General features: G+C 43.5%; 1 protein-coding gene across 2 annotated transcripts in view; it reads right to left on the bottom strand.

Moving 5' to 3' along the window:
• Positions 1–25,000, bottom strand: part of asic2 (acid-sensing (proton-gated) ion channel 2) — a 261,250-nt gene that overhangs the window by 77,630 nt on the left and 158,620 nt on the right. The window contains exon 1 of one of the 2 annotated variants that reach the window (XM_030793671.1): positions 23,271–23,987. The exons of the other annotated variant lie outside the window; for it this stretch is intronic. Within the exon in view, the coding sequence (XP_030649531.1) occupies positions 23,271–23,987 (717 nt within the window). Of the gene's footprint in view, positions 1–23,270; positions 23,988–25,000 lie in introns of those variants that run through there. 2 annotated transcript variants of the gene reach the window in all.

The following is a 25,000-nucleotide window of genomic DNA, read 5'->3' as shown; positions in this document are numbered from 1 at the left end:
ACTCATCTGTCACCCCATTGTGTTCAAGGTGAACGGAGAGAGAGAGAGAGAGAGAGAGGGAAGAAGAAGGAGAAAGATGGAGAAAACTTTTACGGCTGACACAAATCTCATCTTTATCATTAGTCTATACTTTCTCTCTCTCTTTATCTCTTTATCCCCCCCTCCGTTTCTCTACGTCTGTCTCTCTTCTTCTCTCTGTCTCTCTGTCAAGAACAAATGAGTTTTTAAAAGAGACATTTTAAAAATCGTGGAGTCTAGTGGGCTGAGTTCCCGCTAATTCAATTACAAGTCAAATCCTCTCCATCCACACCAGGCCTGTGTTACCTGCATTAGCATACAGCATAAAACCAGTCGATGCTTGTCAACTTGGGACTATGCAATGTTAAACCAAGACAGAGTGACATTCATTAAAATATTGATTGTCATAATTATAAAGTCCTTGATTCAATAGCGAATCCCAAAAGAGAGACTGCTCATGGCTAATTTAATCTTATAATACGGGGATGTACGGATTACAACCATGTATCTTCTCTAGCAATACTGTCCTACAGTAATGCTAACCATATATGGAATAAGCTAACATTTAGCCCTCTCTGTTTCTCTCTCTCTCTCTTTCTCTCCGTCTCATTTCTGGCTGTGAATTTCCCATTTGAAATCATGACGTCCTTTGGTGATGTATAGTGCACTGTGGCAGAGTGGGATGTGTCTGTATTATGTATTAAATATATGCATTAAATGTATGTGTTAAAAATATGCTATTGTAAGAGTAAAGTGTAAAGGTTGTTTGAAGGTTTGAATGGTGGCTTGGATAGTGAGTCTGACTGGATGAGTAGATAAACAGACGCAATGTCCTTTATATACACACACACACAAACACACACACACACACACACACACACACAGTCACAGTCACACGGGTCACTTAGATTCCCTTAGGACGACAGCAAGAATGACCTCTGCTGACCTAATGTTCCTGTAATTTGTTACTGACACATCTACACACCCACACACACTCATACATGCACACACACACACACACACACACACACACACACACACACACAAACACAAACTCACATGCCATAACCAGACACAATGAAGACTACAGCAGTCACCTTTGACTTTTTGACCTCTGTGATTCATAACCAAGATACATACAGTCATGTACAGACAAACAAACAAACAAACACACACACACACAAAGAGACAAGGACAGAGGCAGAGAGAGAGAGATTGAGAGAAAGAGAGAGAGAGACTCAGTCAGTGGAATTTTTCATGAATCAGACAGATGGCAAGAAGAAGAATGTTTTATAATGAGAGAGAACACCCGACTTCAGGGATCTTGTATGAACATTAATTTTGCTCTGCCGTAAATTCGTCCTGCCAAAATCACAAATTTGGCGTTTTAGAACGATACGCATAACTAAATCACGAGACAAATCAGGCCTCAAAACAGACCTCGCACGCCAGGAGGCAGAGGAGACACAGATGCTATATGTCTAATGGATTCGTGCTGGTTTGCTTTGACGCATGAAAAACCAGTATTAAAGAATATTTACATCAATCTAATCAACCTTTCTGTGAGTGAGCTAGGGTCAACCGACGTGTCAATGCCTTAGAAACAGAACACAGGAAGAAGAAGCAAACAAACACACACACACACACACACACACACACACACACACAGACTGCAGAAGGTAACACAGTAGAGAGAAAAAGAAGAGCAACAGACAGTGTGGTCCCTGCATGTCTCTTGCTTTATCTGATTCACTACGGTAATCCAGAGAGGGAGCAGTGGGGACAGACTTGCTCCCCCTCTCCCCCTCTCCCCCTCTCCACAGGGGCGTGCTGGACAGGAGGTCCCCTCTGAGCATGTTGCCAAGGAGACGGGGAGCGTTTTGGGTACACTCACCGGAGCATCAGCGGGATGCCAGAACAGAGACAGATCTCTGTCATCACCTCTGTGTGTGATAAGAGAGAGAGAGAGAGAGAGAGAGAGAGAGAGGGAGAGAGACAGAACGAGGGAGAGAGAGAGACAGAGAGAGAGAGAGACAGAGCAAGGGAGAGAGAGAGAAAGAGAGAGAAAGAGAGAGAGAGATACAGAGAGAAAGAGGAATAGAGATTTTTGCTCTCACTGTGAAAAGGATCAAGAGCAAAGAGAACACACACACACACACACGTTTGCCCTGATCTGGGAAGCGCCGAGTGAACTGCCTATCACTTACATTTATTGAAATTCATTCATATTCTAATTTCATAGCTCTCATCTGTGGTCCTTCTTCATTTATTGTAATGACAGTTACTAACAGCAGGTGTGGACATAATGATAATAATATCAGTTGTGGATAGTGATGACAATACTATCAGTTGTGGATAGTGATAACAATAGTAGAGGTGGTTGTTATCATATTAAGAAAATGAGTAACTGGGAGTAGTGACATTCTTAATAATCCTGGAGAATTAGGAGAATTCATTTCAGTAGCTCTGAAACGTCTGCACTATTCCCACTGATTATATGTCATGTTAATATGAGAAAGACAGAAGAAAGAAAGAAAGAAAGGCAGAGGTAAAGTGAAGCGGTATGAGGGAGAGGCTTGTCTGACGGTCTGAGACAGAGGCAGGAGGAAGGAGAAGAGGAGGAACGATATGAACTCTATGTGAGAGAGGGAGAGAGAGAGTGGCGGAGAGAAGGAAGCAAATTGAAACTGAGGAAAAAAAGAGAAAGAGAGTAAATAAACAAGATGGGAGAGAGAGAGAGAGAGAGAGAGAGAGAGAGAGAGAGAGAGAGAGAGAGAGAGAGAGAGAGAGAGTGAGGGAGAGAAGGAGAGAGGGGCGAAGAAGAAGTCACGGACATGATGAGATCGCCGCACCGGGAAAAGGACAAACCAATATCCACGAGTCCTCCAGGCTCCTCGGTTACCTTTGTCGCTATGGAGACCAAGGCACCAGGTGTATTATGGACTGCACGCGTCGCCACGGGGAGTTGTCTTTTGGAAAAACGAATACGGCTTTCAACCTATAACAAGTGACACCGCCATGAAAAAAAAAACAAAAAAACAGGTGTCGTTTTCTCTCTCCTTCTAAAACACACGGGGGGGGGGGGGGGGGGGGGGGGATAAATGTTTTAATAGATGCACGTGGAGTGACTGCAGATGACTTCTCTCCATCCTGCTGGGACAACTTTTAATAACTTACTACACTGAAAGCTAACTTTCACTCTGTCCCCTAATCTACGGCTGCGGTAGAAGCCATTTTACCGCAGTTAATAAAGAAAACAGAAGGGAATGGAAATATGATTTGCTTAAAGACATTAGCGCACCTCTTTTACAACAGAGGACACGAAAAGCTAAGTGGTTTCATTCAAAACGTCAGGTAAACAAATAAACAAATGAAATAATAATGATAATAATAAACAAACAAAAAAAAACAGACAGTGGAATTATGATAAATCAGTTTTAATTGTCTTTAGGACAGACTGATTTGGTTTGATTGTTCTTTCTCTAAATTCATCTCGTTGTCAGCGGGTGCATCCAACACAATTACAGTTGCGCTGTGCAGGTGTGTGTGTGTGTGTGTGTGCGTGTGCGTGTCTGGGTCCGTGCAGGTGTGCGTGCATGTGTATGTGTGTGTGTCTATAGGGATTCACAGGGAAATACAGAACAACGTAACATTTGCGTCTCACTCTGCGCAGATGTGCACTCTATCAAAATATCAGCAACACGTTTAAGCCAAATGTCATTCATTTTCCATTTTAAATTCAATTCAAATTGAATTTAAATTAATTTCAACTTAATTAATTTTTTGGCCAGGACTCATTATGAAGTTATGCAACTACAAATTACCACATCTTGCTGCTTTTGCGTTCATTTCATAATTGCAGGTAGAATTTTATCAAGGGAATCGTGTATGTACACTCTTCAGCCAATCAGAGACCACTGTAGTTTGTTGTCATAGAAGCCTGGATTAAGTGAACTTTGACATAAACAGGAAGTGCTCACCGCAGATGTAATTATTACACAAGAAATTATTACAAAATAACATTGCTAAATGTAACTCCAAACCACACAGTAAGTAGGTAGCTACTGTATTTCGGCAAAATCACTTTGTTGTAGTTAATACAGGAAAAAACAAACAAACAAACTGTAGGAGCCAAATTTCAGTTCGAATTTATTTTTGTTGAGAGACACTTGTATTTTGATTTAGATTCACTTGCCTTTGGTTCAAGACTTTTATTTTGACATTTGCCACATACCCCAAAAAGGTTAAGATGGCGTCTTCCATATTCCCAACTGGAGCCTCACAGTTTAGACACAGGAAGACGCTAATGAACAAACAGTTTTTTACCGCTTTAACGCTTTATTGCTTTAACGCTTTATCGCTTGAACACTTTGTTGCTTTACCACTTTACCACTTACCACTTGCCGCTTCTCCGATTCTACACTTAACACTTAACACTCAACCCTTCCAGCAAATTTAAAAACTGTATATCACCTGCCTGCATACCTGTCTGCTTGCCTACCTACCCCTTTGCCTTCCTGCCTGCCTCCCTACCTGCCTGCCTGCCTGCCCGCTTGCCTGCCTACCTGCCTGCTCACCTCTTTCCGACCACCGGCTGAACACAGGTATGACTCGCAGCCGGTTACAGTATGTGTCAGAAAAGCGCGTAACAACTAACAGCGTCTAACATTGGATTTGAATTTTGGACAATACACAAACAAACAAAAAAACGTAGTTCCTGTGTTATTTCTACTCATTTTTTCCCGCAATCAAGAATCAAGTAACAACTGTAGCCCTTTGGGAAACTGACTCCCTGTCAATCAGCCCAAGAGATATAAAATAAGTTTCCCCCCCCCCAACATCTATTGTTTTCACCTCCCTTTAAGTAAAATGTCATTGAAGTTACGATATTTTACTTGAATAGTACATCCTTTCTCTCTTGTCTTCTGAACTGAATTTTAACAGGTTTAACAGTTGTCGTTTGCTGTTCTCATTTAACTCACCAGAACCATCCTGAAATAAAGCAAACGCTGAGAACCCACCACCACCACCACAAGAATTAAGCAGAAACGGGTCAACGGCTAATACACGAACAAAGGAAACCTGTCTTAGGCGGGCAGAAACTGCCCCTGTAGTCGAATTACCGCTCCAGTAATCCTGAACACTGCCCATAAGCGAATCTTTCAGGTAAATTTAACTTGTGAAACCTTGGCCTTGAAGATTCAAAGGGAACCTTGTGTTGAACCACACAAGAGTCTGTCTGGACTAATTTGTCTCCTGTGGTGAGGACTTTCTCAAATAAATAGGATCAACTGGAAACTGTCTGAACCAGTGATTCTCAACTCCAATCCTGAAGGCCCCCTGTCCTGCAAGTCTTTGTTTAAACTCAGGACTGATACACCTGATTCCACTGATCAATTAATCATCAAACCCTTGATTAGCTCAATTGACTGTGATGATGAAGGGTTAAAAAAAAAAGACATGCAGGACAGTGGATCCTCATGGAGGGGGAGGGTCACTGGTCTAAACAACCCAACGCAAAGGTAGTGGGGACCATGTAAATGTTATTGAGCTAAAAGAATTCCAACTCTCGGAATAACCGATGATGGGCGAGCTTTCGCGAGGTCGGTTGATTTGCTTAACACGATTCATTCACCCGAAAGGATATAGAAAAACCAGAAAAACCAAGTTCGGCGTTAAACACCGATTCCTGCAACACGTACGGCGTGAAACACAGTCTTGCTCTTCTAGAAGTTTCCTGAGATTGCACTGGACTACGACTGCTGGCAAAGTTTCTGGAGAACTTATTACGGCCTCAAAACACACGCACTCTCGGTTATTGGGGATGTATTCCTCTCTCTTGGGAGAAAGCGAGGGAGGACGAAGAGAGAAAAGGATTTCACATACAATGGGATTCTCCAGCTCTGGAGCACTTGTCTTTTCATGATAGAAAACTAAAAGCTACAGAAAGCTTAAAAGAGAGAGAGAGAGAGAGAGACAGAGAGAGAGAGAGAGAGAGAGAGAGAGAGAGAGAGAGAGAGAGAGGACGGGGGGGGGGGGGGGGGGCGCAGAGTTGGACTGGGCCACAGCGGGAGTCAAAAGATACATAAATCTCTTTGAGGTGGTGCGTATCGCCTAAAAAATAAATGGGTAAAAAAGAAAAGAAAAGAAAAAAAAAATAGCAATGAGATAGGTCTCTTTCTCTATGAATAAAAAATACTATGTGTGTCATGTCAAAGAACAAAAAACATCCCCTCTTCCTTCGCCAAGAGGCAAAAAAAATATATATATATATCATTATCATACTTCAGCGTCAAGGATAAACATTTCGGTAAAAGTTGCAGCTCTTCAAACAATACGCCATGCAACGGGTTATTAATTATTGAACTTTTCCTCAAACAACACGGAGCACAATAATAATGCCAATAACCAAAATATTTTTGTGTTCCACAAAAAGGATGCAGAAAATAGATAAATAAAAGGTTTGTGTTTGTGTGTGTGTGTGTGTGAGAGAGAGAGAGAGAGAGAGAGAGAGAGGGAGAGAGAGAGAGGGACGACAGGAGTCTGTTTCATCTGTCAGCGATCTTCTGATGTTGAAGTGTAGACCCCTGAGAGAAGAGGCAAGTCTAGCTTTTGAATAATGCAGACTAGTACCCACGAGACACATATGCGTACACACACACACACACACACACACACACACACACACACACACACACTAGGAGCTAACTGTCTCTTTGCAGAACTTCTAGAACAGTCCATGGGATTTCCCAGTAGCTTGACATCCTTTACCCATTGTTCTGCCCATTCCTCATCTTTCCTCTCCTTCTTCACTTTTTCTCTCTCTACTCTGTCCATCCCCCAATGTTTGTGCCTCTTTCATCTTCATCTCATTCAGAGTCCATCCATGAATCTCCCTCTCCTCTGTTCTCCTCTTCAGACCAATGAAAAGGAGGGACCTCCACAACACATGACTTAGGCATTCCACACAGCCACACACACACACACACACATGCATACATCCACAGATGCGTACATGCACGCACACACACACAAACACACACATACACCCACACATGTGTACATGCACGCACACGCACGCACTCACACACACGCACACGCACACACACACGTACATCCCAACACACACACACACACGTTTGTATTGATACCCTAGTGAGGACTTCCCATTGACTCCCATTATCCTGTAACTAAAGAATACTAACCTATCCCTAACCCTAACCCTACCAAAGAAATGTTTTGACACTTTGTTTGATCAGTAACAACAATATAGTTTAGAAAAAAGTTTATCTCCTAGTGGGGACCGGCATTTGGATCAGCACTTTCGGTCCCCAGAAAGATACCAATACGAGGCACGCACACACACACACACACACACACACACACCTTAGTTGTTTTTTTTTTTATTTATATCGACCCTATCTTTTACTGCTTTTCTGTGTCTGCACAGTAGATACCTAAAGGTACAAAGCCTACCCAATCACAAGAGTGACAGGAGCACAAAGTGTTTCAACTCTCTTCCTTTCTCAAGTCTGACACCTTTCCATCCCTCTATCCCTCCCTCCCTCTCCATCTCTTTCTCCCTCTCCATCTCTCTCTCCCTCTCCATCTCGCTCTCTCTCTCTGTCTCTCTCTCTCTCTCTCGCCTTCCCTCATAACCTCATTGTTATGCAAAGGTCTCTTATGAGAAGAGAGAAAAATATAATAAAGGTATTGTAGAAGGTCATAACTCTATCCCTCAGATAATCTATCAGTTTCTCTCTCTCTCTCTCTCTCTCTCTCTGATCCATGGTCTACAGCTACGTGGTTCTACTGGTCATTTAATTAAAAGGCAAAAGGATGAGGTTTTATGAGTTAGCAGCTGTAGGTAGGAAGGCTTCTGGCAGTGCAGAGAGAGAAATGGAGAGAGCCAAAAAACAGTGTGTCTGACTCAGGGCTACTTTAGACTCATTAAATATCATTAACAAATTAGCAACTAGGATTAAAGGGTCACAAGATTCAAACTGGAACCACTATTCTATCGAATTCATGTTTTTATTAATATCAATATTTTGCTTGAAAAAAGATATGCAAGTATACATATACTGTCTCCACTCTCACTCTCTCTCTCTCTCTCTCTCTCCCTCTCACACACACACACACACACAGAAAAATCTTTATTCAGGGTCACCTGTCTTGTCATGATGGTGCTGGTGTGAGTGTGTGAAGGGGCCACAGGCCCCTAGGGACTAACAGACCTTCAGAAGGACAGTCACAAGAGAGAAGGAGGGAGAGAGAGAGAGAGAGGGAGAAAGAGAGAGAGATGGCTTGGGGGAGCAATTGAGAAAGCAGATGAGAGATAAAAGAGAAAAGACACAGAGAAGATGTATGAAAAGAGAGATAGAGCAGGGAGATAAAAAGAGAAATGCAGAGGGAACAGGAATGGTTTAAAAAAAAAAAGCGTTGTGCAAATTGGATAAAATGGGAAGAGATGAGATGTATAGAATATAGGATGTAACAGAGTGAGCAGGGGCAGGTGGTGTGTATTTACTAGCCAGGGCTTCTCCCTCATGCCACGTCACGGACTGCACACACACACACACACACACACTGATCGTTGTGAACTATAGAGTTCTAAAGCCTCAGGCAGAATGGGAACGTTGCATTCCTCATCCAAAAACCATGGCAACCGGTCCCCTCCCGGATCCGTCTCTAAACTCTTCCCAAACAAACAAACAAACAAACAAACAAACAAAGTAGCAAGCCTCTATTCACAAAAGTGTCACAGAAGCAAAGCCTCTATTCACAAAAAAAAAAAAAAATCTTAAAGAACAGGGTGAACTTATCCCTATATTTATCATTTTTTCTTGTTTTGGATTGGACTGTATTAAATAATTAAATTTAAATGTCTCTGACTAGCCATTCAAGCCGAGAGAGAGAGAGAGAGAGAGCAAGAGAGAGAGAGAGAGACAGAGAGAGGGAGAGAGGGAGAGAGAGAGAGAAAGGAAAAAAGAAAGAAAACCACAGGGGGGTACACTCATTTCTTTGGCCTCTATCAGACTGTGCAGGGAAGCTGCATACAATGGTGCAGGGCCACCAGTGACCACATACTGTGTGTGTGTGTGTGTGTGTGTGTGTGTGTGCATGTGCGTGTGTGTGTGTTTGTGTGACTACAGTCACTCTTCGTCCGGACTACACGTTTAACATGGAAAACTACCCGAACCAGTTTTGTGTATGTGCTATAGCCACATTAGTGTGTTAATGAATAGTGATGAGAGTGGTCCAATGTCCATTAGGACTGGATTAGTATGGAGGTCCAGCTTTTGGCTCCGGCAGAACAGTACCAGAGGAGCAGTGGGTCCATCTGCTGCATCCCTCCGTCTATCTTTGGGAGAGGCTTGAATGTTCTGTTCCCTACGTAGCCATTCTACTAAAGCATGACAGCTGTTACTGCCAACTACCAATAAATGTGTGCGCACGTGTGTGTGTGTGTGTGTGTGTGTGTTGGCATTGTGTGACCCTGATGGTCTTTCAGCCATTTTGGAAGCAGAGGGACATGTGTGGACTGTCCTTGCTATCATTTGTCAGCATATGTGTGTGTGTGTGTGTGTGTGTGTGTGTGTGTGTGTGTGTCTAAATGAGTGATTGTGAGACGGCGAGAAAAAAAAGCAAAAAAGCAAGAGAGGGAGCATGACAAATAGACAGAAGAGAGAAAGTGAAGAAGAGAGAGAGAGTAAGAGAGAGAGAGAGAAAGAGGTGGAGAGTGAGAGAGAAACAGAGAAAGTGGAGAGAGAGAGAGTAAGAGAGAGAGAGAAACAGAGAGAACGGAGGAAGTGATCACGTATAAACTCGGTCATTCACACTTTTCATCAGACTTTTTTTTTTTTTTTAAACCAGTGTAAGCTGTTAAACGTCATGATCCCAGCGTCTAGGCCAACTACCGGGAGGTCTGTCCATGCTCTCTGATGACAGGGTCTGCATGGGGTTTTTTTTTCCAAGAGAGAGAGAGAGAGAGAGAGAGAGAGAGAGAGAAACCGGCTGCGGCGTGTTCTCTGTATAGCGGAACCAAGGGGACCCAGGGAACGAGTGTAAACCAGCCAGTCACTCTCATAGCTGGAATGCATCAATTAACTTCAAAGCTCCTGACTGGAAATTTAAGAACAAGCAAACACACACACACACACACACACACACTCTGTCTCTCTCTCCCTCTCTCTCTCTTTGCCCACAGGATCATTACATATTCTATACAGGTGGTATGGGTAAGACGTTTATTCACACGCAGTTAAGCGATTCTAAGATTGTGTTAACTGTTAGAATCTCCCCAGAGTGCCGACAGGACAACAGAGACGCTCGGCTGCTTATTCAGTCCACGTAGTATACGCATCAACAGCGGGCTCCGCAGCAGGGCAAACTCTGACACCCTCCACAATGGATCCCACTGATGTGTCCAGCATGCCTAAACAGGCCATCAGCAATAACCACCGCAGGAATACATACTCTGTACAATTTTACAAAGAAACGGAGAGAGAGAGAGAGAGAGAGAGAGAGAGAGAGAGAGATTCTGAATGGACGTGAGAGACAGAGAGAGAGAGAGACAGAGGGAGAGGAGAGAGAGAGAGAGAGAGAGAGAGAGAGAGAGAGATTCTGAATGGACGTGAGAGACAGAGAGAGAGAGAGACAGAGGGAGAGGAGAGAGAGAGAGACAGAGACAGAGAGAGAGAAAGCCAGAGAGAGGGAGAGAGGAGAGAAAGATTGTGAATGGATGTGAGAGACGGAGAGACAGAGGGAGAGACAGAGGGAGAGACAGAGAGAGAGAGACAGAGAGACAGAGAAAGAGAGGAGAGAAGAAGAGAGGTATTCTGAGCTATGATGGGAGCTGATGTGACGTACTGGGATCACTGGGATCGTGTCTGTACAAAACTGATTCACAGAGGGACGTTTGTCAAACACAGACCTTCAGACTGGTGAATTATTGACCAGGGCACATAAGAGAACCTCTACCTCTCTTCTCTTCTCTTTCTCTCTCTCTCTCTCTCTCTCTCTCTCTCTCTCCCTGTCTTTTTCCAGTCCCTACCCAAATCATCCTCCTCTGATTTCCTGTGTTTATCGTGTCTGTCTCACTCTTTTGTTTGTTGCTTTATTTGTTGTCCATCTCTCTTTTTTTCTATTTTTGTTTTTTTTTTCTCATTTCCACAAAAGCTGTAATTTTCTCCCACTTCTCTACTAGAGGCTTTGTAAGGCAAATGGCCTCTTGTTTTGGCTGAATACCAGACAACAGAGAGAACCAATTTCACAAACCAGAGAGAAGGTGTTGAAACTTCTATGACACTTCTGTGTGAATCTAATGATTTTTAATTAAATCTGGCAACCGTAAACCAGTGCAGTGATACAGAACAGTCAAACAATACTAAGAATTAGCTAACAAACCAAAACAGACTACAGAATAGAAGATCCTTAGCGCTTTGTTTTGCTAGGAGAATGAAGCCATAGGACTCTTCTGTTCGGAGGTTTACTACTTACTTTGAGCTAACTAACTCTGAGTTTTCACTAAACCCGCTTTCTGGAATACCCCTCGGATATGAGATGAAAAGACTTTTGAGAATCTGGCAACCAAACAAATGCATAATTACAATCTTGGCTGCAGATCTGGCAACCTAAGAAGCTTTACGGTGGGTGGAGAATATCACTAAAAGAGAGCTTCGTTTCAGTACATCAGCACTTCACAGCCCCTATATCGACAGACTGCACCACTCAGAGAGAGAGAGAGAGAGAGAGAAAGAGAGATGAGGGGCAGGGCAGATGAAGAGGTAATAAGAGATGAGAATAGAGGATAGGAGCCTACAGGCCTTTGGAGCTTAAAGGTGGCTCCGTCAAGGTCATAAAAAGTCAAGGTCGTGTCGAGGACATGCACAGAGGCTAATCCATTCCCTTTCTCATTCCCTCATCATCTATCTCAAAATCCCTCCATCCATCAGAAAGGGCAACGGCCGCGCTTTCAAGGCAACCTCACACACCCCATCCTACACACAGAGAGAGGAAAAGGAAAAGCTGTCAGGATTCTCTGTATTCCAAAGAGGAGACACGTCAAGGAATTTCCACGCGCACAGATTTTTGGTCTCGTCTTAGAGCTGAAAGACGTGATTTAAATAATCGACGAATCGTTCAGCCGCTGAAATTTTGAATGAGACAGGAAGTGGTGCTGCATTAGAAGTAAAACATAAAAATCTTGTGTGGAGACTGTGAGGTCTCGGTTTGAGTTATCACGGACCTGTTCTTGGACTACGTTCTCATCAAACATTTAAGGCTTCCTGCAGGGGGGGAACAGATTTTTTTTTGTTGTTGTTTTTGCCTTCTGGAATGTTCTGAGCATGGTCCAGAACTGTGTTTGTGTTGTTTTAGAACTTTCTGTTGACTCTCTCATCTCTAAGGACAATGAAAGTGTGTTTTGATTTGAATGCTCATACTGTTCTGAAACATTTTGACAAAGTGTTGTTGTGATTCTGAAGAACAATTAATTTCCTCCTTAACCAAACCCTCAACGCTGCAGTAATTGCAAAAGAAATTAAAAAAAAAAAAAATTGTGGCAATTATGTCCACAGGTTTATTTTTTGAGCTATTAAAAGCTGTTGAATCTGGGAGTTAAAAACATCAAAAGAGAAGATAAATAAAACAAAAGCACAGAGCTGGAACTGAAGGTAGACCGCCTCGACTCCCAGATATAACTTCACTGACATATTCTCCAGTGCTTTGCTGACTCACCTACAGCCTCTATCTTTAAATCAACATTAAAATATGTGTCTGTTTAAGAACCTAATTTCTCAAGTGTTTGAATTGTGCCTGTTATAAGGCGCTTTCGCACCGAACAGTTCTAGGGTCTAATTCGATAGGAACTACCCCCTGTGGAGCTTCCCCTAGAACTACATTCGTTCTAGGGCCTTTTCTCTGTTTGCTTTCGCACCGCCAGTAGGAACGCTGAAGTGACGTAAGCCGGCCGACGGTATAGCAGCTAAGAGCTGTTGTTTATGACTAACCAGGATAGCTGCACATTTTGAAGTACAAATTTAATGACTTTTAAGACCTTTTAAATACCTCCAAAAGGAAAAAAAGAACCATTACTGCGGCAAAAGAAATCGACAAACTAGTCTACAGTATACGCAATGAGTTTTATTGAATTTTTCCCCTTTTTCCCCGCCGCAACCCTAAAATCGTAAGCTGGATAAACGCATTCTTATTTTAGGTTAAAATGCGGATCACAGCCACACAAGCGGACACACAAGCACCTACCGAAGCGGAGTGTACGCTACCTCTTCAATGTACAAATATACATTGGACGTTGCAAAAGGGTCATTGTTGGGGGATATAAAATAGCCACACAAGCGGACACACAAGCACCTACCGAAGCGGAGTGTACGCTACCTCTTCAATGTACAAATATACATTGGACGTTGCAAAATGGTCATTGTTGGGGGATATAAAATACCGGTAAAATAAAACATAAAAACTATGTCCCCCCTCCTACAAATCCAGACATTTTGAGACATGAATATCAAAAGCTAAATGAAATACGTTCTAAGACTTTATATTTTGCACGGATCTTTAAAAATGGCGGTTGCAATCATCGTATACCTGCGTCTGGACCAATGGCTGTACACCTACGTCACAAGGTTCCTATTGTGCTGCAAAAGTACCTACCCTGGAGTAGGGGCGAAAAAAGCCCCTCAAAACGGCGTTCTTAGAACTAAAATCGTTCTAAGTTCCTGCGGTGCGAACACGCCAAAAAGGGGGTACTTTCTCCAACAGTTCTAAGAACTATGAAAAGTTCCTCCGGTGCGAAAGCGCCTATACACGTAGGAGACATTATGCTAACAGAATGAGTAAGAATCCCCCGTTAGTCAGATCTTATCTGGAAGAGGTCATGTGTTTGACTGGTTGGAGGTGCAGGACCACAGGGGCCAGTTTCTCGACCACTCGTGGCCAGGTTCGCATCACTCTGCCTGGGGGAGAGATAACACCCAGAGTTCTACCTTAGGTAGAGAGATACTGGGGGGGTTCTGTTATTCTGAGTGAGAGAGGATAAAGAAGGGGACACACGTTGGTTGTTTCCCGCTTACAAAGGCGCCGTTCAGGGACGAGTCCGAGACGACTGCACCCCGTGGCCAAAGCTCCGACGGACCCTCAGAACGGTCCATACGGAGTGGGAGACGTGTGTGTCCCCTTTTGGTGTGTGTTCAAGCGTAAATTATAAAACCATGTTTGTATGGGTGATTCTCCGTGTGTTACAGGTTTACATGCTATTTGTGCATGATGTGTGTGTGTGTGTGTGTTCATAAACCCTCTGTCTTATAAGAGATAACATACGTTTCACTCTCTCTTTGAAACTGATGGACTATCCTTTTTTTCTCCAAAACAAAATCGCACAAACCATTCATTTTTTTTTAATCTCCCCGATAAAACTCTGAGATAATGAGTTATTCTGTATAACAAAAAAGGTCAGTGCTTGACCGTTCATGTAAGAGACCTCTCCTACAGGGAAAGAGGACGATATTCATCCAAGAGCAAGCGATTTGTTTCCCCATCATGAGCATTAAACGTGTTTTTCACAGCTGGTCCTCCCAAAACCATCAAGTTAATGAGCTTCACTCAAAATCTAATGGAAATTAATGATGGACTATTGAAACAGCTGGAAATGGATACACACACACACACAAAGACACACACAGACGCATAAACACATAAACACGCATGCACGCACACACACAAACACAAACACACAAACGCATACACACACACACACACACACAAACACACCACACAGAGAGAAAGGGTTAAGAATACAAAGAGCTGGATTAGCGTAGTGTTGACTGCTTTATGAAAACATCAGTTTTCATATTTAAAACCCTAGCTATGCTACTTCCTCTTTATGCTAGCGTTCCATTAAACATCGGCCGTAAATCCACGTTCCGATGTGAGCTCTCTCTCTCCGGGTAATCGAGAGGATCTTCTCATCCCTTTTCCCCCTGCCGAGACTTCGCACACCCCCCCCCCCAATATTCCACTCACATTTGTTTACAACCCTGCAGTACAGAACGTTCTGGAAACGTCAACAACAACAGACATGAGCAGGAACTGCCGTTTTTATCATAATCCTTTAAAAAAAAAAAAAGTTGTCGACAGCCTTTCGATGTGGGCGCGCACTCTGTCATAAAACCTGTTTTCAGAAACCCCTGGAGGTGTGTCACAATGCGACTCCCAGATTCATTATCACTCTTAAGCCAAGGCCTGTTAAGAGTGCCCCCTGCTGGTTGGAGGACTTGAACAGCCGTTAAAAAAAAAAAAAATACAAACGAATGCGGTGCAATCCGCAGCATAATATCACAGCACTAACAAATACAAAACTTATTTGTTTGCGTAATGGGCTGATAGAAGCAGTGAAAGGTTTCTAGGGTATTTACAAACGGTAACGATTCTGCCGTTTCCATGGAATCGCTCGGAGCAAAACTGCAGAATATTTTAGCCGCTACAGTATCATTACGCAGTTATAAAAAGAAGTTATTGATTTCTTTCATGACCTTTCGCACTTGCCCAACTCCCTGATTGCTAACAAACAAATTTCTCTGGCAGCAAACTCGTGAATTCAACATCCTTTTTGTCAGGAAAAAAAAAAAAAAAACAAGCCACCAAAAGAGACATTCCAAAATAATAGCTGAAGAAACAAACAAGCGAATGAATAAGCAAATAAATAAATATACCTAAATGGGTACAAGCGAAGATTTGTATTCCACGAAATCATCTGCACTGGTGAAAACTTAGGGTCATTAGAAATTCATCTCCATCTGAGAGGGCATTCATTAGTGAACTTCGCTCTTTGCTTTTTAATCATACGAACTAATCACATGACTACGTCCGCTAGATACAAGAGATTTTATAAGTGGGTTACTACTGTTAATATTTTATTTGTATCAGTGTAATGTGTGGGGTTGTTTTTTTTGAAGAGTACAAAATTGGAAATCCGTTTGATAGGATGTTTTAATTGAAGGAATTATGTTTTATTAAAATTTTGCGCTTTGAAAGAATTCCTCCAGTCCAGTTATGAGTGTGAGCGGTGAGCAATTCCTAAGAATTAATTATTGACCGAAGCGACCCAGGAACGATCACTTTTAATCACTGATAAATGACTCACAGTAAGAGGGTGCAAAAATCAATGGCATGACTGCATGAACAAGACACACACACACTCACACAGACACACATAGACACACATGCACACACACACACAGAAACACACACACGCACACGCACACACAAACACATTTCCATACTTACTGTCAGGCAAAGAACTTAACTGCTGCGAGAGAAAGCATTTTAACCGGAACCTCTACAGGGTTGTAATTCTGATGATTCGCACATCTGACAGCTAACAGAATTAAGACATTGGCTAAATGAAAATCTGCTGCTAGGACATGATGGTACATTTCCATATCTCATCTATTACAGTCAGAAATCTGCTCGCCATGGAGATAGATAGATTTTGTGGGTAATCTGTGAGGCACAGACGTGAATCTCTTAAAACTGAAAAAAAAAAAAAAAAAAAAAGCTAAACTTGATTTCAGAACTCTTCAAAACTGTGAGAATCTATAAATGTTCTTTTCACAAGTACCTGTGTCAAATGTCATCCTTTATTTTTTTCACTTTTTGCTTCTGACCTTTATCTTTTTTTCATTTTTCCTGCTGATTTGTGATAAATGTGAGTGTTTGGCATAAGAGAGTGGTTTTAGGGTGTCAAAGGTTAAGATGAAGACGCTACGTTTTTTTATGTTTTATTGCCAAGTTCCAGTTCAGTCTGTCACACCGTATAGAAATTCACTCTCTTAACATAAAGGAAAAAAAAAACAAACAAACAAACTCCATTTTCACTTGGACATCCACAAAAACACCAGCCTAAAGATAGCGTTTTGTGCGCTTTGACACAAACACACACTCTAAAGCTACTGACACATGTATAAAGAGGTGCGCACACACACCCACCCACCTACCCACACACACAAACCCACACCCACGCACACAAACCCACACACACATGCTGGAACCATAAAGCAAAGCAGGTCTCTAATGGATTCATTGATTTGGTGATGTAGTCAGTGCTGACCATTCTCTGTGATAGATTTGCCCACAGTGGGAGCAACTGAGGGGCTTAGCTGGAGTTATGGCCCTGATTTCACATTCAGCTTTCCCCTTTGTCACCCCTAAAATACACACACACACACACACACACACACACACACACAAACACACACACACACACACACACACAGATCAGCAGCCCAGCTATCCATGGTTCGAATCAGTGCCTCTGCCCATTTTTCATACGTTACCTCTTTTTAAAATCTATTTTTTTTCCTACTCCTGTCTATGTTCAGAGCATCGCTCTCTCTCTCTCTTTCACACACACACAGAAGCTTGCTCTCTCTCTCTCTCTCTCTCTTCAAAGGAATCTGCACTGTGCAGCTTGTCATACACTTGCCTTTGTCTGAATGCTGCTTCATCAGTATTGACATACAAGTCCTGTGAGAATCTATCATGCTAGTACATGTGCACACGCACGCACGCACACACACACACACACACACACACACACACACACACACAAACAGACACACATAGACGCACACACACACGCACACCCACACACACACACACACACCGCTCATAATGTGCTGTGCTGTGCTGTGCGGCAGACTGGAATATTCTGCAGTGGAATAGTGGCCTGGGGAAACCCTTGGTCTATGATGTTACAACAGACTAATGAAATTAGCCCGGGCGTTCCAGGCCCAGTTAAAAGCATTGTGAGTCTGCTCTTCTAATAGGAAAAGATAGACTGTCAAAGCTCTAGAAACAAAATACCCCAGAGGAGAGACAGTGTGTGTGTGTGTGTGTGTGTGAGTGAGAGAGAGAGAGAGAGAGAGAGAGAGCAAACTGACACACACAGAGGAACATAACAACATTCATAAATTCACAAGATAAAGAAAAAAAAACACTCATTAAAGCACTGGCAATGCACAGTTTACACAGAGAACACCGGCATCGTTTGTCATGCTGTAAATTCATGTCAAAAGCAGCTACCTTGATTTTATTTATTAAAGACACTGTTTGCCATTGATTTTCTCTCTCTTTCTCTCTCTCACACACATACACAGTGCCCTAGGATAGCTAAAGGGAATGACTAGAGGCAAATTTGAGTATAAACTATTAAACCATCAAGAGCACACAGAACAGAGACAAAACTGTGCTAACAAGCAACAACAAACCACTAGCTCTCAAGATGTGGAGAGAGAGAGAGAGAGAGAGAGAGAGAGAGAGAGAGAGAGGGGGAGAGAGAGGGAGAGAGGGCAGAACCGTACTGAGGCGTGCACATCACCAGCAGAGACTCAAATCCAAACATCTGCTGGGTTAAGTCTGGAGTCTGAGATCACAAGAGGGTCACAAAATGCCAAACTGCTTTTTATTTCCCATTTACCACAAAACACACACAAACTCTCACCCCCTCCAAAAGCAGACTGCAGGGACTGAGGGAGGGACTCAAGGAACAGACCGGCGAAAAACAAGGCAGACAGAACAGTATCGGAACAACGAAGAGACAATTGTTTTGTTTTGTTCCAAAAAGATCCAATAAACTCACTAATAACCCGAAGCCCGCGGCTATAAAGCGGCATCTTCACAATCCAACGTAAAGTTTTATTTGCAGCGCAAAATATAAATTGCTTTCCCGCACGTCGCTCGTACGCTGATAATAATTCATGATGTCGTGTCAAAAGGGCTCATACAACATCTTTATGATAATTCATCAACGGTCAATACTGGGCAGTGACAAGCTTGGACCTGACAGTCATAAAGTTGGGGGTTCACTTCCTGGGCGCAAACAAACAAACAAACAAACAAACAAACAAAACAGGTCGTGGTGGAAATGGTTGGTCAATCTTCTCCATCTACAGCTCACTGCTGGTGAAGCAAAAACACTCCCAGCGCAGAAGGCGAGAGGCTTTCCATACGCAAGACGTTTTCAATGAGTGTGTCGGCTAAATGTACCAACGCAACGATGAATTATACATGCCGCTTAAACGTTCAAACATCCCAACACGCTTCGAGCGTGCCCCGCGGAGCGTGGTGACGATGCGCTTGGGATAAACGATGGGTGCGATTTTTTTTTTTTTTCTTGCTTTTCGCTCCGTATGTTTGACATTGAAAACGGTTAAAAAAAACCCCCAAGAAAACTAAAACCGATTCAACAGAGACAAACACTTATGTGAAAAGAAACACACACACACACACACACAGACAGTTATGACCTCCTAAAAGATTAATCATTTCTATTCATGACTGTACCACGGGGCCTATGTGAGTGGTGTGCTCTGATGCTCTGCACTGAACTCAATGTGCAGAATGGATTATGGAATAAAAACCAGAGAAAACTGCAGGATCAAATCTAAGAGGACTTTATTCGATTGTGCCGTTAGTTTTCCAGGAAGCTATTAGGCGAACAGTTCATTACTGAAGCGGCACTGGTAATGGTACATCTCTGGCCTTTATTTCATCACCCTGCATATTGTTCAAACGTCTGTAAAAATCTACACAGATAAATGCTTAGAGATAATTTCACTGCACCTCAACGCCGAGGCAGAAATACAGCGTTACTATTGGTCGGATTGGGCCTCACTAAGAACGCCACTGGCCGCGATCTCGTAAGGTAAGCCAGTCAAAGCTCTTCAGCTTCAGCGGGTCGTCTGCCCGGTTACGCTCGAATCGAGGGAAACGGCGCTGACCTCCGCACGCCCCGCGTTCCCATGGGGACTCTCGTGCGCTGGCAGGCGAAAAGAGGCAACGGCAGACTTTGCAGCTTTGGAGGACGTATAGACCGACCCTGACCCTCCCACATTGGCCCAGAGCTAACAACACGGCTGGATGGTGCAGGAATTGGACCTGCCAAAGTGAAATTCAAAATGAAAGAATGAATGAATGAGTGAATGAAGGAACGAACAAATTTAGTGAGGATTAAGATGTTTATGAACATCTCCAATGTTCAAAGGAAAGGCTATGTCATCACTCTGAGAGGTCTTTTCTTAATTATCTGACAGGAATGGGACGTTGCAGAATGAGAAAAAAGGGTGACATTCAAAATGAACGAATGAATGAATGAATGAACGAACTCCCGGGTAAGAGTAAGACGTTTATGAACATCTCAAACATTAAAAGGAAAGGATATTCCATCATTGTGAGACAGAGGGTCTCTTTTTTAATGATCTGAAATGTCCAGTTGCTAATAATTAGTTCTTATGATTAAACGGAGGTATCTCTTCTTTTCTGTTCTCCTCTCCCCTCCCCTCCTTTCCTCTCCTCTCCTCTCCCCTCCTCTCTTTTCTCTCCGCTCTCGTTCCAAATGGGAGAATCTTTGATGGAACGCTCGGTACACAAGGATCATTACGGTGCCAGACCAAACTACTGAAACACTGTGTCGAAGTAAATGAAACTCATCCGTTTTCATCAAGCTATCGACACGTCGTACCGTATTCCGCTACCGCGGGAGCAAATGAGTGAAACTGCATATGTGAGAACTTATTCGTCTCTAGGCGATCTGGGGCGTTTCTGTGCAACGAACAGTCAAAAGCCACGAACAGTTCGCTCCTTGAAGTAATAACGCAAGTGTTGTAGGATTAATCATCTGGTATCTTAGATATTGTCTGGTAATTATCTGGCATTGTTTGAACAATCTCTTGGTTCCCAGAAGTACAGTTCTCATTTTTGTCAAGAATATTACCACAATCACATTCACTTGAGCTGTTTCTTCTCACAGGCCTCTTGATATTTGCCTCTTGCAGCAGCCCAATAACATTTTGTTGTTGGTGTTTTCTTCAGAAAAAGAAGAAGAATAAGAAAAAAAAACAAAAAACTTGAGACAAACGAACAATTTGGCACCCGTTCCGTAGATTCTGGGATATATGTTAACATATTTGCTGGTCAGTGAGTAAGCTAACTAGTTAGCTAGCATGCTAGCTACTACGCAAAGTTATCTGTTTGCTGGTTGGTAAACTAGTCAACTAGTTTGTGTATTTGTCCTCCTAGCACTTAAAAACAAAAAAAAAACCCGTGAGATTTAGACAAATTTCATCCTGGTGCTAACTCTCCAGCGTCATATAAGAACTCAGTGGAAGGTTTCCATTTAAGAGAGCTCCCTGGCACAAAGACTGCTGAGTGCTTGGCATTGTACGCATTGATCTGGCCCTGTCAGTCTCTGGGTAGCACGGGGACTGCACTAGAGAGCCTGTGGTTTAATCTGTGGAGCTGTGGAGATGGGAGAAGAGGAGGATGAGCTGAGGGCTCGAGAGGAGGAGAAGAGAAGAGTTCTTCCGACACCGCGCTGTCTTAATCCGTCCATTTATTTCTCCGCCATTTGACTGACACCTCACTTAAGCTTTGAGCACGCAATGACACACACACACACACACATTCACATTTTTTCACACACACACACACACACACACATATACACACATTGCTGTATGATCCATTGTGTTGACACCTCAGACACCCCATTTACCACCAAACACCAAAGTCTGTGGATCAATGAAAGCTGGATCCTAAGCTAATATTTTAAATTCATCTGTGACAATACTATCTGAGGCCTTGGTAAGAAGATGTCCCATGGCACAAAGTGGGATTATAAACACTCTGCTTGAAGAGAACATTGCAGCGGCCACTATTAAGCTAGTGCCTGAACCTAATGGAATGTATTTTGACTAAACCAGAAAGCAGCATTTGTGAAAAGCCACAAAGTTGACTTTATTAAACATTTGTCCTAGCCTAGCCATTTCAAAGAAAAAAGAATGCCGCTGTAGAATTAGCTAATTTCTGGAATGTTCTGTTGCGGTTTTCCCAAACATACAGGAACAGGCTAGGACACACAGCAGAATCAACAAATGTGAAATGAACTCCTACAGAGTTAAACTGGATCCATTTTTACTGTTACTTCACCCCTTACCACCCCCCAAAGTACATTACTCAACATATCTAAACTAACACTTATTCCCAGTGCTTGTTAGGCAGAGAGATACAAACGTTAACATGGATAACATCGCTTCAAAGACAACAAAGCTGTTATTAACAGTTCTATTATGTAAAAGAAAAAATTACAGCAACGAGGAATCGTGGTATGAAAGTGACGACTAGGAATTGCTCTGCAGGTGAATCCGCGGGAAGTCTTTCAGTTGCACGACCCTCTCAGTGCTCCGAAATCTGCCTGAGCCCCAGTGGTCTGAACATCAGAGACGCGCCACAGAGAGAGAGAGAGAGAGAGAGAGAGAGAGAGAGGCAGACGAACAAAAGGAGAGAAACACGCGGGGCCTGAAGGTCTGTCTAAACTTTTACACATCTTTTCCCTTCCATGGTTTTTTTTTGTTTGTTTGTTTTTTGTTTTCAAAAGAACGTATTTTTCAAAACGGTATTCAAAAAAGTCAGGATCGCCTCGTCGCACTCTGGTGATACACACGTACCGGAGAAAATGCGGCATGACGTCGTATTCCGGAATGTCTCTTTCCAAAATCCCCCCCCAAAAAACCCGTCAATCCCGTTTACGTCAATCTTTGTCTTCCCCGGCAGGAACGGCAATATGTAGGCACACACACACACACACACACACATCACACAGAATAACACAGATGTGTTGGTCTGATTTGTTAGTCTAATTTGATGGAAATCAGTCAGAGTGGCGGTGAAACAGAGGAGAGAATACATCTACTGAAAAAGATGTGACTATGATCCAACATCTTCAGAATATACACCAGTGTACACATGCCAGTTCCTTAGGGTTTATTCCACACATACCCACAATCATAGTTTATTTGATCTATATCGGTGGCTTGTTTCTACCCAATTATGGATTCCTAATCACAACACGAGGTTCAAGACAACCAGAGCATTGCTTTCAAGGCCAGATAGCTTTTAAGGTAAACTTCAGTTGATGTAAGATAGTGAAGAAAGAGAGCGAAGGAATGAATCTCCCTCTCTCTCTTTCTCCCTCTCCCCCTAAGACTCAACATCAGAGATAATTCCCCACATTCACCAGCCAAGGAGACCGTTTTTGGACTCCCGACAGACATGAGAGAGATTCCAAGAACTTTGTCTTAGCAGTGGAGACAGACAGAGAATGAGAGAGGAAGAGAGAGTGAGAGGAACTTGGAGGTGTTGTGTAGGTGGTGTAAGGAGGTGGGAGTGGAACTCACGGTGGAGAAGTTGTGGGCACCGCAGGGCTCTCCGCGATACTTGCAGCTTAGCAGCATGTCATCCAGCTGGTGGCTAAGACGGTCCATGAACTCCAGGTTCGTGCCCTCGAAGTGACGCGGGGGCAGGAAGAGGCGAAAGTCCGATAGCTTCTGGAACCAAGCCCTCCGGTCCTCCTGGAGCAGGTCCAGGACCAAGGGCCGAGCCGTGCGATTAGCCAAGAGCAAGCCCAGCCAATGACCGGCGAAGTAAAGGTCGCTCTTGGTGAGTTTGTAGAGACGAATGGGGTTGTTGTTACAGATGGTGACGGTAGGAAAAGCTAATTCCTTGGCCCACTCAGTGTGGACCCGAGTGTGGGTGGGAAAGGAGAGCCAGTGAAGGAGACGATTGGATGACCAGGAGAGTAGCAGACCCAAAGAGGTACACAAAGCCAGAAGCCAGAAGGCCCTCCTTCCAGGGGAACCACCGGGCCCGCATACCTGCCGCAGGCCGTGGAGACGAGTTCGGGCCAAAAGGGCCAACGTGAGCTGGGACAACCCCTGGGAGGTTCTTCCCCCTCCAGACCTCACGGGGCGCCGGCGAGCCCTACGGAGGACGGGAGCGGGCGACGCGGGACGCAAGCAGCGGCCTTCCAGGGCCATAACGGCGGCCCAGAGCACCACAACAGCAGCAGGGATGGTTTCACCTCCCGGCCAGACCTCCAGGGCCGGGGCCCACATGGGGCTCCAAGAGTACAAAGTGGGCCACAGCACCAGCGTATGCAAATGAGTCTGAGTGTAGGATCAACGATACGCTGCTCACTCGAACATATAGCGCTAATCTATAGCCTACGCCCTCCCAATGTGTCTCTATTCAACTACGAATCAGAACCAACAAGTTTGCGTTTCGTTCAGAGTTCACGGGGCAAAAACATAACCTTTGAATAAAGCGTGCGTATTAGAGATGATAAGCAAGCACTTGAAACACACACACACACACCACACACACACAAACACAACGCCCTCCCCAAAATGAGGCTACATCTCAGCATGTCAAAAATAGCGTCTAACGTCTGCAAACACACACAGTCATACACACCCACTGAGACAAAAACGCGCTTCAAGAGACAACGCAAGATGCAAGACAAAATACGGTCTTGACTGAGCTATTGAGTTAGTGTCTTAATGTCCTCTGTCCGTTATTCTTTCTCTCTGTCGCTCGTTCCCTGTCTTTCCTCTCTCTCTTTTTTTTTTTTTTTCTCAGTCCATCTGGTCAGTGTGTCCTAAGTTCACTCCATAGCTGCGTCAGCCACTTTGTTTCTGCCTGACCAAACCCAGCTTGCAACACATACAAAAAGAAACGGAGAGGGAAGAAGGGATGGAGAGGGGGAAAAAAACAGAGTGGGTAGAAAGAAACTAAAGGAAAGTCGAGAAGAGAAAGGAAGAGTAAGTCGCGGATATGATTTCAAAACGACGGGGAACAGAACAGGGAAAAGAGGGAGAGAGTTAAGAAACAAGAGCAAGACAGAACGGAGAGACTGAAATAAAAGAGAGAGGGACAGAGAGATAGAGCTGAAGCGTTTGTGAGTCAAAGAAAGAGAGGGAAGGTTTTTTTTTTTTGGTAGCGTGGAAAGCTGGCGGCCCTGTCTCTGAAACACGAGAGCGTTCCGGATGTTTCTCTGCCCTGGTCCGACTTGGTCCCCCACCGAGCCGGCAGCAACTCACCCGGTAACTCCTAAACCATTGTTTCCATG

The sequence above is a fragment of the Chanos chanos genome, chromosome 16, assembly GCF_902362185.1.
Source record: "Chanos chanos chromosome 16, fChaCha1.1, whole genome shotgun sequence".
Lineage (NCBI taxonomy): Eukaryota > Metazoa > Chordata > Actinopteri > Gonorynchiformes > Chanidae > Chanos > Chanos chanos.
The sequence above is the reverse complement of the archived record's forward strand: the minus strand, read 5'-3'. Positions and strand labels throughout refer to the sequence as shown.